The sequence below is a fragment of the Rhodamnia argentea genome, chromosome 3 (genome assembly GCF_020921035.1).
Source record: "Rhodamnia argentea isolate NSW1041297 chromosome 3, ASM2092103v1, whole genome shotgun sequence".
NCBI lineage: Eukaryota > Viridiplantae > Streptophyta > Magnoliopsida > Myrtales > Myrtaceae > Rhodamnia > Rhodamnia argentea.
Window position 1 is genome coordinate 6,563,398 of NC_063152.1, and position 15,292 is coordinate 6,578,689.

The window sequence follows — 15,292 nt, forward strand, 5'->3', positions numbered from 1 at the left end:
GCAAGAAGAACCCAAGCTTGAAGATTTCGTTATTCAAGCACATACACCCTAAGTACATCTGCCTCGATGCAGTATTCGGTTATGAAGAAGAGGCCCCGGTGTAGTTGTTGTAAACCAGGAAGCAGATGACCAGAGTAAAATGTCATGAGAACAAATGACAACGATATCTCAGATGTTCTTGCTAATTTGAAAATAGTCCACTTCACACGGCTTTCGAAAATTGCATTGTTTTCTTGGACAATCAGAATGGATTAATGCAGGATGGACCACGAAGCAAGGCCCGTCAAAACCAAGGTTTATAGCTATCAAATTAAAAACTTTCGTGATAAGTTTTAGGATTTCCTATATGCTTACCACTTGTTCTCCTCGGGCCCTGGCTCCAGATTCTCATGAAAAGATTTCAAAATCCTTTTTTCTGTTTTGCCATCTATATCAATCTGCATACTCATTTTCCAAAACTTGCAATTTGCAAATTCCAAACTGTAAGAGACTCATTTGCCCATCATGTAAATAGGAAACCACATAAATCATACCTCCTGCCACCTTACCTATCCAAGGTCCATAGCGACCCAAACCAAAACCAGCCTGTCACGTTTGCCGCCGCCCAACATCGTCACATCCCTAGTTTCCCCTTGTCTCCCAAGCAAGCTTTGAAAGAGCATGGCCATGGGGCTCGGGCATTGGCTCTGCACTGGACCGTGAGTTCGTGGCGGTGGCACTCAGGCTTGAGCTATCCATAATGAGGATGATAGTTGAAATTTGGCAAAATTCTAAATAACAACCTAAAGTGCCCTTAGTTTATCAAATAAGTGCATGAAGAGGATATTATTTCAAATAAGGGGTTGAAATGTCCTTATTGTTTCGAAGAAGAGCCTAAACCAATGGTATTTTCATCACTTAATTATTTTTTCATTTTTTTCCCCTTCCTTTTCACCGGTGACTGGCCACATTGGTCACCTGCAAGGGCTAGGTGGGTCAGCCTTAGTTAGCACAGGCAAGGGCCGACCTTATTTGGGGAGGGTAACGTCGGCCCTCACCTGTGGCCATCAAGGGCGGCCTTGCTCGATCTGGCTTGAATGCCCTTGGTTAGACCCTTCTTTGAAGCAATGAGGTTACTACATGCCATTATTTGAACAATGTCTACTTTAGGCGCTTATTTGGAATTGTCTCTTGAATTTTTCACTATTATCAGTTGGGATATATTTGACGTTTATCAATGATAAGAGCATCATACTATCACTCGGGAACCGTATGTGCTTGTACATATGCCAGTGAAGCAAGATTGACTTTGGCTCCAATAATTGAAAACAAGCCCTCAGCTTATAGATCGAGCATATCCATTATTAACACTCCTTCTCCCGTGCAAAATGAGCTTCAATCGAATGTGACGCTACAGAATAAAAAGCAATCAAGACACTTTCATATCAAGACCAAGGAACCAAGTTATGATTTTTTGTTTCACGTGTGTCCTTTTGATGAATTTCAAGAACACTTTTCGGGTTGGAAAGATCACAGGAACAAAGAGGAGACAGCATGAATGAATCACATTGGCCCTATCTACCATCCACGGAGCTAACTGTTACACCATTCAATGACTCGATTTCTTGGCTTCCAAACAACAAATAAGCATCAACGGAGCCCGTGATTGAGGTTGACCTGGGTAGTTTCGGGAAGGGAAGATCCACTGTTTCGCTTCCTAGTAGGAGCACAACGGAAGGCATGGCCGGCCTATCCACGGCAGAGTCCTGCACACACAACAGCCCGACCTGTATGCATCGCAGCACCTTATCCCTAGAGCACGCGTCCCTGATACAAGGATCGATAAGTTCCATCGCCTTCCCTTCATTCCAATGACGCCAAGCCTGAAATCGCCGTGCACTTGTGTGAAAAACAGTTCGAATAGCCCCTTACATGTAAACAAACGAATAGCGATTTCAATTGTATATTGTCCTAACGCACGATGACATATGTAGATATCGCTATGCCTTTTACATGATTGGTAGTTTCTAAGCTACACACAATGGAGAAGTGGAAACCGGACTGAGACAACCCTAATCAAAGGCAGTTTTGAACAAAACAATAGGAGCAGATGCAAACATCTCCTGAAATGACAGTTTTGGCGCCTAGTAGCTCAAATTCATATTAGGATGAACTCACATGGCCGATAAGATTAGAATGTTCCGACGTGCGAAAGCCGAAATTTTTCTCGCCTCTAATGATCTCCAGTAATAATACCCCAAAGCTGTACACGTCGGATTTGACAGAAAATAGACCTTCCATCGCGTACTCTGGAGACATGTAACCACTGCAATTCAATTTCGCAGATGAATCAGTCTGCTCCACACCGATCAGACATTTGGAGTCAGATGTACACTCTTTCTCACTAGGAAGAAATTCAACTTACTATGTGCCAACCACTCGATTGGTACTTGCTTCGCTTTCGTTCGTACCGAAAATTCTGGCCATGCCAAAATCTGATATTTTCGGGTTCATTTCTTCGTCCAACAAAATGTTACTGGCTTTCAGGTCCCGATGTATAATCCTTAGTCTAGAGTCTCGATGGAGATAGAGGAGGCCTCGTGCTATGCCTTCAATAATCTCAAAACGTTTCGTCCAGTCCAGTTGCGCTCGCTTCGCGGGATCTGCATTAAAAAATTGAAAAGTTAAGTATAAACACATGAAGAAACTTCATGACAGTTCTTTCATGGAATGCAAAAGACCAGATTCAGATGTTTGAATCAGCTTACCAAAAATAAAACAATCCAAGCTCCTGTTGGGCATGTACTCGTAAACGAGCATCTTATCTTCCCCTTGGACACAGAAGCCGAGGAGTCTCACGAGATTTCTGTGTTGTAATTTCGCAATCAACATAACCTCGTTCTTAAATTCCTCGAGCCCTTGGCTCGACTTCCTCGAAAGCCTCTTAACGGCTATTTCTTGTCCTCCAAAAAACTTTCCCTGCTGTTTCAGAGGGTAGACAATTAAGAATGCCTCTATGACATCTCAAAGTCTACAACTGGTGATCAGTTAGCTTTACCTTGTAAACGGGACCAAATCCTCCCAGTCCTAACTTGTTTTCTTCAGAAAAGAAGTTCGTCGCAGCTTCAATGGAACTGAAGTTGAACACTGGTATATCAGCTCCTCCTATTAGCTGCTTAGCATGTCTGGCAAGACCATCCGATCCGGATAATTCAGCAGATAGCTCTTCGTTCTTAACAAAATCATTAAACAAGGGAAGTTCCTTGTTTTTCCGATAGAAAATCAAGAATCCTGTATTTAAAGTTCACTAACATGTAAATAAGAATTTAAGGACCAATAGATCATTCACCCCACAAATAAAATCTCACCTTTCAAATTGTCCTTAAACCTCCACAACAACCATACTGCTACACCGAGAACAACTGCTCCAACCAAGACAGTAATTATTATGAACAGGTTTGATATTTTGCTCTTCGTTCCTATTCATAGATAAGAGAAAGAAATTGCGTTATACGGGTCATCACTGGTTGGAAAGTGTTCAAGTATTCTAAAAAATATCCAAAGCCATTAGCACAGAAACTCTGTGACAATAGATGTTTTGTCTATTGTATGATGCACGACTTCTTGTTGCTGATGAATAGGACCTTTTCATGCGTCAGTGTTCTGATACATCACCTTTATATAAGCTTGAAAATAACTAGTTATACCGGAGTTATTAAACAGCTTATGGTGATCTATGTTGAAAGTGATTAATATCATTCCTTTCTGATAATACACAAGGATAGATTCATGTTATTCAGTTACACTAACTGTTGAAACTGGAAATCCCTGACCTTCATAAACCTAATTCTCAATATAAGAATTTCAGTGCTTTTTCTGCTAAGTCACACTATCGGCATCGGCCTTTATCATACTAACGAAGATCACAAGAATAGAAACCATTATGTTGGAGAAAATGAGCAAAGCTTTAAATTTCAAAGGGAAATACCCCAAAGAGAGCACACCTAATTCAGAATTGGTGAGACGAATTTGGAGGGTTGTTCCACCCTTGGCGAAGTGCTGCACATCTATCAAATCCTCGCTCCACAGCATGCACCCAAAGCTTCTATCAAAAGCATAGGCGTTGCATGAACAATTCCCCAGACACTTCGCCTGACACTCATTCCCGCTAGTGGCTGAAACATAATCCGCGAAATCCGGCAACTTCACGCCATCCAATTTCGAGAACTTGTCCACCCGGCCACCATCTCCCGCTGAAATGCTGCTGTTGTTCCGACACTGTAATTGGGTTTTCCAAGTACAACCCGCGGACCAGTTACCCCTGTTCCATTGTTCCGGTGAACTCGGACTGAACCCTACCATGCAACTACATCTGGGAGAGTCCATTTCATTACATATTGCAAAATCTCCACATTTATTATAGAGGTCACATTCCTTAGCAGGCTGTTCATGCAGCACAGTCCACTCATTACTAGTCTCATCCCAGCCTAACTGCTCCTCTGTCCCATTCCAAAGTACACGGAACATCAAAAGCTTGGAGCTATTCAGTGGCGTGTACGTGAAGTACATGCTTCCATCCGCCTCGGTGCTTGAGAGCTTGAATCCGTATCGATAACTGCCAGTCATGTTCGGCACTCCGGTGAAAATCAGCCCATTCCAATGCCCGCTCCTCCATTGCCGGCCTGACTGGCCCCAGATCACTATCTGAGGCGATCCCCGGGGATCGACGCCCAGAGAGAAGTTCCCAGGGGAAGGGTCATTCGATGATCTCCATGACCAGAAGGCACGGTTCTCTCCAGCCCTAGAATTCACCCTCACTCTCATGCCAGGCAAGTATGTGTCTGTCGGGTTTTCAAAGCTTTGCCAATATGAGTTGCTGATATCCCCATCAGCACTAGCAGAGTCAGCATCTGCACTGGCCAAAAGAACAAGATTTCCTGTATCCATCAAAACAGCTGTTGAGTTGGTGGGCACAGAGGAAGAATTAATGCCACTAGACCAAACTGTGCGATTATTTCCATCTAAAACCATCAAATTTCCATCACTTGAAACAATCAAAACTCCAGATTCATCAGAAACAGGGCTCTCCCTGTTTGCGACCCACACGACTGTTTTAACACTTATCTTGTGGTACCAAATACCAACATATCTAAGAGACGAATTTGCAGGACTAAAGAACCCCAGTTCGAAATTCCCAGAAGAAGAAATCAAAGTATCGCCACCTCCGACAAACTGCCCTCGCAAGATCGAATTTGCTGCATGAGAATATGGAAACAGAGACGACGAAACCAAAAACAAGGAGGCAAGGAGCAACCTTGCTCTGTTTTTTCCGGTGACAGGCATTCCATCATTGACAGATGCCCCAAGCATTGCTCCGGAGAGAGGGAGAATCAAAGAACACAAGTGGAAACTTTTCAGGGTGAGAGAGGGAGTTTCAATGGCGACCCATGTTAGGTGTTGCAGCTTATGACACAAGGTTGGCGACTCTTTGGAATAAGAATCAACACAAAAAACGTGCATTGAATCGACAGTTGAAACGTTTTTCTTCTTCTTTTTCGTGCCACGCAAAACGTTGAGTTGACCCAACGTGAAGAGGGCCATCGCCAACAGAACTACAGAAGGGATCAGTGCATCCCCTTGGCTGAGGAGTCGTCGAGTTTATATTTGTTCGTGCGAAGAAGTCCACGATAACGACAAAGACGAAGGTAAGAGATTCGTCGTCCCTCACAGATCAAAGAAGGGCTGGTTTCAACCTGAGAACAAGCGTTACCGTGTAGCTATGTGAAATGAATTTATGAAAATCTGATATTTAAAGGTCGGTGATGCTAGAAGACGACTGTCGGTATCTGATGGTCGGATGCCCACTGTCGGTATCTCTTTGATAGCTCAGATGGAGAGAATTTTCTCTGTTATTGGAGTGTTTCCTCCTTTGTCGCCCGGCCGGTAAATTCATTTCGCATACTATTGCTAAACACAAAACAGCATGATCAAAAAGACCAAACTGTTGGGATAGATTCTCAAAAAGGATACTTCAATACCAAAATAATCCGTCAAAAGACCCTAATCATCTTAGATACCTAAACTCTAATATCAAACCCCTCAACTTTGATGGATCCTGACTCCATTGTTGTGCGGATAATTCCTTAAAATTGTTGGAAAATTTAGCGAATGGGATGAACAATGGAATAGGTGTGATATCAATCTCTTTAAGGAATTATTTGCCCCACAACCTTGCTAATGGCTACCGGCAAAGATCGTCCAGGATACAACAGAGTATCAAACGAGAATATTAGATAGCAAGTCTAATATTTCTCCAAGAATTCTCTAAGGAAACAATCAGAAAAGAAGGTTGTATCTCTTTTGGAAAGATATGAAAATTTGGAATTGAAGAAGTGAGTTCTGAAAATGAATAGAATAGTTGAATATATAATAAGGAAAGAACATACTTTTTCGCGTTTGAAAATAAGTTCATTCTCATACAACTCTTCGTGTCCGAAAACAATTTATTCGATCACACATTTTCATTTGTAGAAGGAGAAACTCAATCATGAAACTTAATTTCCAAGCGATTGCAAAACAAACAAAACCTTAATCTATATCAATATCTCTAAACCCAATAATATTTAGCTATGTTAGCCTAGAGATTAAATTTTTCTTTGCTTTATACGTACATATTTCAATTGTACAGCATGCACACTTTAATTTTCTTAAAATATGAAATATTTGCAGTATTGACAGTTAAATTCTCCTATAAGTTCTTCAAAATAAAATTTAAATTCATATTAACATTTTAGAATTTGATGAGCACAGGAAAGATGCATTATACTTTGTTTGGATCCAACACGTTGCTTATGCTTTATTCAGCATATGAATTTTGATTTCCATGATTTTCGTAAAAGATCAGGAATATTTCCATAATTCTTGTAAAAGATGAGAAAAATCATTTCATATTAACGGAAAAAAAAAATGGAAACCTCTTTTGGTATGAAACAAAGTCCTGCGTTCATGGGAAAGTTCCTCTTTGTACAAGGATGTCGTCGTGGAAAGTAGTCTCCATCCTGTTTCGCCACGTGCATCAGCCCAACTGCAACAACGACCGCAATGTGCCCCTCGTGGTTCGTGCCAGAAAAGCAGAGCATAGCTATGATTGTTTCTACAAATTTCGTTAAATTTAGAACAAAAATTTGAGAACAACCCAATATGAAAATAAGAAAAAATACCACCGACAACCCTAATATAAAGCCACCATAATACCAATGCCTTAAATATTTTTCTTCCCAATACCTCTGAACTTGTATATTTGGAGAAATTAAGTCTACTAAGCCGATAGTACTATTAGTTATTTCTCATCACACAATCTCACGATCAATTAGTATATTATGCAAAACATACGATGATGGTATGTAGATATATGATTGAGATTGTATCTTTCCCGACAGTATTATGAGAGAAGCATTTTCCTTTAGAGAACACCATATTTGACTTTAGAAAAAAGAATCCGACGTTGTCGGGTTTGACAACCATCACATATTCAATTCGTGATGGAGTTCGGGAAAGATACAAACGTTGAACCAGTGCTAATAATATTGAAATCACTTATGAAGTTGCTCTACTAACTAATTTGGTAAGGAAAGATGATGGCTTCACTAATTCACTAATAGATTACGCACCGTACCATAGGATAAATAAGACCTTACTGCGCTTAATCTTTCTTATTAGTTCCGAGGGGTGCGGCAACATGGTTGCACTAGGCGGCGAAGGGGCTATCGAAATTTGAATAAGTACCACATGTATTTTGTGTATGTGAACCCACTCTACCTCAATAATTAGATCATGTGATATCCACATAATGCTCATATTATATAATGTCTGAGGTGGATTGGACTCATTCATATATCTCGAGTATATACATGAAACTTTCCTCAATGGTTAATACCATAAAAATTTTTAAATTATGTCATGGGACACCAATACCCTAAACCTTTTATTGTGTCATTGAAAGTTTTAAATTATGTCCATTGTGGCACTAACACCCAAAAGTTCTTTTTGTGTTACAAACACAAGAGACTAATTTTAGAGTATGTAAGGGCGCGCATGATAACCATTCTATTTCTCTGTTTCTATTCCAAACTTATTTCCGGAACAGTTTGGAACAGAAAGTCGTTTTGTAACGTAATTCTATTTTTTTGTTTCTAGAGCAAATTTTTGTTCTAGAAATAGATTTGAAAGAGAAATGAGAAGCTAAAAATTATAGCTTCTCTGTTCCAAAAATGGAAATGAGAAATAACCTACCAAAACCCTCGCTTTTTGTCAAGTCGTCACACTTTCTATCGCCCTTCCTTTGTCTATTACAGCGTTCCGCCACCCCCCATGGACCTTTGCTGGCCTCCCCCCACCCACCGCCAACCATTGCCAACCCCCGCCAACCGCCGCAGCAACCATCCCTAGCCGCCATCGCCACCACCATTGTCGCCACTTTGCTGTTCGCCGCAAACCGCCGACCTCGCCAACCGCCGCCAACCCCGTCGTCGCTGCATATTCATTTTATTATATAACCTAGACGTTTTAATTGCTGCAATCAGATATGATCAAGGATCTCAAATTGAGCAAATATAGTAATTCTCGGTGAAGTTGTGAAATTTTGGCAGAATACCGGCTTCTCCAATTCACAATTGAAGTAAGAGGAATACCCCATTTTGGAGAAAATAGTTGGTGAACATGAAAGGAAAACATTACCTTCACAATATGTCAATCCAAGCTACAAATTTACGTTATATAAAAAAATGTTGGTCCAATACGGACATTGATTTTTGACATCACCATTGGAATGTGCTTGTTTATTGCTGATGATCAGCAATGGAAGAGAAAGTGGCCATTATGAAGGCATCCATTACTCAACAAAACGGGTTGGATCCAAATCGGTTCGGTCTCGATTCTACCTTGTTCAAGGATCTAAATCAAAGAACAAGCCTGTCAAGGCTGTTCCCCTTCTTTTGAAACCAGGAACCGAATCAATCCACATATGAACCGGTCGGGTAAAGTCGGTTCTTGACTTGAACAGGTCTAGTTGCCCGTCCTTAGTCACACGTACCCCAATCAATAGTGACAAGGAAAAAGTTTGGGATATTGGGTCACATTAGACAGAACTTATGTTTTAAAGTAAACATAAGGTATTTTTGCTAAAATGATACAAACTCGGGGGACTCCTGTCTTCGTTTCCATTGTTTGCGGTTGATAACTTGACTCAACAGAAACTTCGATTACCATAAAATCTTGAAAGAAAAGATATATCAGAAGAAAGGAATGAGAGTTATCTTCTTATTTGGTTCCAATAATGTAACGATGGGACGGTCAATGTAAGGAAGTTTTAATAGCTATCATACGGTTCGGCTTGAATGAGGTAATGTCGATTACATGGCAAAGGGACACTTGGAGTGCCATTATTTATGTACAGCACTCACTTTGATGTTAATATTTTTTTTATCACTTAAGTGTCAAATCAGAGAGAAAAATTACTTAAGTGTCAATTCCAGCAAAAAACGATCATTTAAGTGTCAATTTCGCCCAAATAATACACGTGGCATTTTTTATTAATTACATGGTAAATTTTTTTAAGATCAAGCCACCTGGATTTTTAAACCTAAAAATAAGTTAAATTTTTTAAAAAATTGAAATTACATAGAAAACTAACCTAAAAAAAAAAAAAAAAAGTTGCGGTTGCAATGAGGGGTGGGGGAGTTCCCGGGGCGGTCGCCGAGCCCCGGCGACCCTCACCGAGACCTCGACGGGGGACGGCGAGGGCTGGTCGAGGCCTCACAGCCCTCGTTGTTGCAACTGCATTTTTTGTTTCTCTAGCTTATTTTTAATTTTTAATATTATGTGGATTTTTTTATAGATTTTTAAAAAAAAATTTGCTGACTAGGATCTTCCGGTGAGCCACGTATGCTTTCTGATGAAGCTCACCGGAGTTGGCACTGAAATAATCGATTTTCAAAAAAATTGTCACATAAGCGATCCAAATATATATATATATATATATATATATATATATATATATAGATTGACACTAAAGTGAGCGCCGTATAGGGGCGTCAAACGGGTGGGTCGAGTCAAGTTTGGGTCGGGTCGGATATGGTCCGACCCATATTGACTCATTTAACTCGTTTTGACCCATTTTTATGCAGTAAAAATTTAACGACCCATACCCGACCTAACCCATACCCAACCCACACCCGATCCAGATTTCTTAAACATTGTTATATTTAATCAAATAATACAATACTTGTTTCTTGACCCATTTTTATGTAGTACAAATTTAACGACCCACACCCGACCCGACCCATACTCAACCCACACCCGACCCGTATTTCTTAAACATTGCTATATTTAAACATTGCTACAAGCGACGGGCAACAAGCAACGATGGAGGTGCTCGAGGAATGAGCAACAACAACGAGTGGAGTCCCTTGATCGGAGCTTCACATTCTTTGTCGGCGTTTCGTTCCACGGTGTTACACGTGGGTTTAAGTTAACAACTTAAATGGGTTGAATATGGGTCTACATCAGACCCATATTCAACCCATATAAGCTTGGGCTTCAGTGTTTTGAACCCATTTTTGACATATTTTAAAATTTTAAATGACCCATGTTCGACCTGGCCCATTAAAAACGAGTTAAAAAATGGGTTTGTGACCCATATTGCCACCTCTAGCGCCGTACACAAATATTAGCACTACATGTATCCTTTTGCCCTTGTTATAGTGTTTGGTTTTGTTGGATCTATGTATTGTGTTTTGGGCTCTAGATTCAATACCGAGGATTCCAAATCTAGCCCTCATGGTTTTGAGCTTGAGCACCGAGGTACAAGGGCCATAGGTTATGATGCTAAGTACGGTCTCTGAGATCCTAGGTACAACTACCTAGTTCCCCAAGCGGGACACTAATGTTACAAGTTCTTTTACTATGGTTTTTGGTCTTTATACCCCTAGTATCGAATGCGACCGCTTACCATACTTGAGAAGGATGCGAAAGATAGATTTTTAGGATGAATTTCTTTATATTTCGATATCTCTAGAAAAGAGTACATTGACCATATTTATAGGCTTTATTAGAAGATTAACTAAGGCAATAAGATAAAAATAATATCAAATTTATTCAATCAAGAATATGCCACCATCAAATGAGATATGTGCATAATCTTGGAAGATATCTTGAATCAACTAAAATCATAATGTTGCTAACATCACCTAAAATGCAAGGTGATTTGAAACAAATCAACTTAAGTTTGAAAAATAATCTAAACAGTATCCAAAAAATCTTTGACTGCCATGAAATCAAATAGTGGAAATGGAAGAAATCGGCATTGCACAACATTGAGCATGTTGGATTCGCTTGAAGGCCGCACATGAAGTACGTATGGTGGCTTTAGGCTTTCGTTGACGATGAGATTTCAATATGTTGATTATATGACAACATCAAGTCTGGTGGTATGTTCTACTTCTCAAAATGACACGCTAAGCGTCGAGAATTAGAGGGGATACAATAAGTGGCCGATTTGGCTGGCATGCGAAACATTAATTGAGCGATGCTGCCTGTGCGGCTGGCTTCAAAAAATAGTTACTGAGCGATGTTGTCACACCCCAAATCTAACAAAAATAGGGTTGACACGAGTGTCCTTTCACCCAAAGAATGCAGCCTCAACATAACTAATAACCCGATATTATCATATGTATCTATCATTCATCAAGTATATGTACAACTTAGAACTCAACTAAACCAACAATTACCAATTCGGAGACAATGGCACTAGCTATGCTCATACTCAAACTAGTACTACCAAAGTTTCCTGCCTATGGTGCTCTTGTCCAACTTGCCGCTAACTAAGGAACCTGAAAAATATATAAGATGAAAGGAATAAGCAAACCATAGTCCAATGAGTCGTGCATATATCTTCTAAGAAAATCGAACATCCACTATGCACATTTACGAAATAATATCAAAACTCACTTATCTCAATTTCAATTTATAATACACATACAAGATAAGAAAGAGTTATATTGCTTTAACATAACCGTAAACACTTTAGAAAATGTTTGTTAAATCAAATAACAAACATCAATGGTATCTCATCAAATCACACGTTAATGGTCCATTCCATCAAATATTCTATTACTCAATATCAAATCATGGCCATGACACAACACCTCTTGGCAAGGTCTCCACTTATTATTAGCCAATGGGTCGGCCTAGAAGGATATCCTAACACTAGTATACCTAGAAACCCCTCAAGTCAGATTGAGCATCAAACAATCATTTTCCAATAATCCACAATTCAAAATTCAGAAAATATTTCATAAATCACAACACGTTTTCCAAACCATTTTAAAATCCATTTCATAAATCAGGTTAATGAATCAACATATGAATATGCGTATATAACTTTTCGCTACAAATATCAAATCGTAGTAAATGTGTTATCGATTTTGTTCAACAAACATGCTTGTAATAACTCATAATATATATCAAATATTTATCGTTTTAAAACATTAGTTTATAAATTCATAGAAAAGATAGCACCACTCACCCAAGAAAGTCGAAAACTAACCTACGATCGTTACTCGAGTTGATACACTCGTATTCCTAACCATTAATCGAAAAACAAAATTAAAAACTAAGTAAAGTAGAAAACTCGACTAAACTATGCCTATTCGTCAATAAAATGACATCCTTGCTCAAACAATAAAGTCACCTATAGAGGACACCCATCACTGTCTGCTATGGACAGCTTGCGTGTTGAATTTATTTGCGCTATAATTTCCTTTACTGAACCCCATTTCTAGCAAAATTATAGTCAATAGAAAGCCCTTCTAAGCACCGCAAAATCCCTAACTTGTTCGGCCCAAAAGATAACCAAGGATGGATGAGAATCATCACTGAAAATTGGAAATTTGAAATTGATGCTATTCCGTTATGATTATCAAAACAGTAGGATCGGGAGAGTGACTTACAAGCTGTCACGACCTAAAAAATAAACAAGTTAATTTTCGGGCTAATGGATTATCGGGTTAATTAATTAACTAACCTAACTCGGACTCTCCCAAGTCCATACCAAATCGCAACTTAAGGTTCAAATAATTAACATGCAACGTGTTTTGAATTTGGAGTCGCCACTAATCATTTTCGGTAGGTTGATTAGAAACCTAAATAAAATAGCGGGGAGAAAACTATCTTATTTCCATGAACCGGAGATTTTGAATTCGGGGGATTTGGTTACGCTAGATTACTCTAACGCCCTTTCGGTACCATTTTCATGAAAAATATTTGATTTGGCAATTTTGATGGATTTTACTTGAAATTCAAAGATGCAATTTTTTTGGTTTTTTCTTCTTTTTTATGGGGATGTAAAACATTGAACTTTGTACGATATACACCATGGATGATTTAGAAAGAAAGAAAACGCAGCCAATCACGAGTATTTACAAAAATAAATTAACATGTAATAATGCTAAATTTTGGGACACGTGACATGTCTAAAATAAACAAACAAATGTTCACACCAAACGATTACATTTTTGTAGATCGAGATGAAAAGGGTTACCTTCTATTACACAAAGTCTTACTCACGTACACGTTATGGCTTCCTTCAAGATCTCGGAGTTGGAAGAACGTGGCTATCGTCGAAAAAGGCAAGCAGTGGCGTTGTTGGATGGCGAGAGGCGAAGTACGTGCCGGGACTCGTCGAAGATGATGCTCGACTAAAACTCTTTTCTTCACTCTCAAATTTTCTCTTACGATTTTTCTCAAGAACTCTCTTTTTCCTCTCTAAAGAATTTCTCTCAATTCTCCTCCACCTTCTCTAACTCTCTCAATTCTCCTCCTCTTTTATAGGCAAAGTTCTCCATCCTTCATTCTTCATCTTCACTTCTTCACCTTCCATTTTCATCTTCTCTTCTTCATCTTCATTTCTTCACCTTCCATTTTCATCTTCCCTTCTTCATATTCATCTTCTCTTCTTCATCTTCCCTTCACCATCTTCCTTTCATTATCTTCTCTTCTTTATCTTCTCTTCATCACCTTCCCTTCATCATCTTCCCTTCATCATCTTCCCTTCTTCATCTTCTCTTGGTATTTGCAATGCAGTCCCTGAAGTTTCAAGTATCTCGCAATCTAGGTCCCCGAAGTTTTAAGTATTTGCAATACAGTCCCTGAAGTTTCAAATCTTCTCGGTATATTTTTCCATCCCGTGCCTAGTCTAGACGCATGCTAAATTAAGTGTTCTCGCTTGCCCAATTATATGCCAATGCAATGTACGCTAAAAATAAATATATGAGATGATTTTTTATAATTTTTATGCAAAAAATAGATTAGTCAAAATTTAGGCGTCAACAGCTGCCCCTCTTTGAGTGGAGGCTCGTAGAGGTTCCGCTCAAAGACAAAATTGAATCCTAAATTTTGACGAATGCAAATTATGGATGAACTTTTTGGCGGGAGTTTTAATCCCATTTTTTATGTAATGAAGTGATGCATGATATGCAAGACCGTAAATAACATGTGTCAAAACTTCTCATTTTTCATGTTAGAGAAACTCGCACATGGATCGCATACAAGAATACCTGTTTTACCAAATTTCTCGTAAGCTAATGGTTCTCTTAATTTCCAAGCTTCTTTTTGCAGATGCAAGGATTTTAAGGTATCGGTGCCTTATCCGTTATCAGAGACTTCTCCCTAATGCAAGACAGCGCAAGATATGTGTGTCGTTTGAGATCACAAGAGCTACGTCGTTGTGAGTCGAAAGAAGTGAAATCAAGTTCACAAGAGCTACGTCGTTGTGAGTTGATCAAATGTCGAAATCACCAAGTGCATATGTCTTCACGATTCGACAAAGGGAACCAAAATCATAAGAGCTACGTCATTATGATTTGGTTTGGATCAAAACCATGGGTGCTTATGTCTTCATGATTTGATAAAGGAGCCAAAAATCATAAGAGCTATGTCATTATGAGCCGACTAAAGGTCAAGATCACCAGTACATACGTCTTCGTGATTCGAGACCGAAATCATAAGAGCTACGTCGTTATGATTTGATAAGATGTCAAGATCGCCGATCCATATGTCTTCACGTCCCGATAGAAGAGGCATATTGCCCGAATTGAACAATATTTGATAGGAGCACCATCGAATGGAATCGATAAGTACGAAAGGGGCATATTGCTTGAATTGAATCATAACAACTATCATCATAAGAGTTGTTAATTTGAAAAGGGGTTCGTAAAACTCACCGGGTTCTCCAAACGATTAATCAAGGAACGAAACA

General features: G+C 39.3%; 1 protein-coding gene across 2 annotated transcripts; it reads right to left on the reverse strand.

The window, feature by feature from the left end:
• Positions 1–1,484: 1,484 nt before the first annotated feature.
• On the reverse strand, positions 1,485–5,591 carry LOC115727955 (G-type lectin S-receptor-like serine/threonine-protein kinase B120). Of its 2 annotated transcripts, none has more exons than XM_030658278.2 (7): positions 3,984–5,591; positions 3,348–3,458; positions 3,038–3,270; positions 2,748–2,958; positions 2,405–2,642; positions 2,158–2,305; positions 1,485–1,862 (listed from the first exon to the last, which is right to left on the reverse strand). In XM_030658278.2, the coding sequence occupies exons 1-7, from the start codon at positions 5,578–5,580 to the stop codon at positions 1,554–1,556; spliced, it is 2,847 nt and encodes a 948-aa protein (XP_030514138.2). In that variant the 5' UTR covers positions 5,581–5,591; the 3' UTR covers positions 1,485–1,553. The 2 variants fall into 2 exon arrangements, with proteins under 2 accessions (XP_030514138.2, XP_030514139.2); XM_030658279.2 differs by having other exon boundaries at positions 1,702–1,878.
• Between the last annotated feature and the right edge of the window lie 9,701 nt (positions 5,592–15,292).

What these genes read in the sequence shown, in the direction of transcription:
- LOC115727955 (XM_030658278.2), bottom strand. Translation starts at nt 5,580, where the DNA reads ATGGCCCTCTTCACGTTGGGTCAACTCAACGTTTTGCGTGGCACGAAA. An exon ending in TCTCACCAATTCTGAATTAG is followed by an intron (nt 3,459 to 3,983) that starts GTGTGCTCTCTT and finishes ATCTATGAATAG; the next exon opens with GAACGAAGAGCAAAATATCA. An exon ending in ATTCTAATCTTATCGGCCAT is followed by an intron (nt 1,863 to 2,157) that starts GTGAGTTCATCC and finishes CGGCGATTTCAG; the next exon opens with GCTTGGCGTCATTGGAATGA.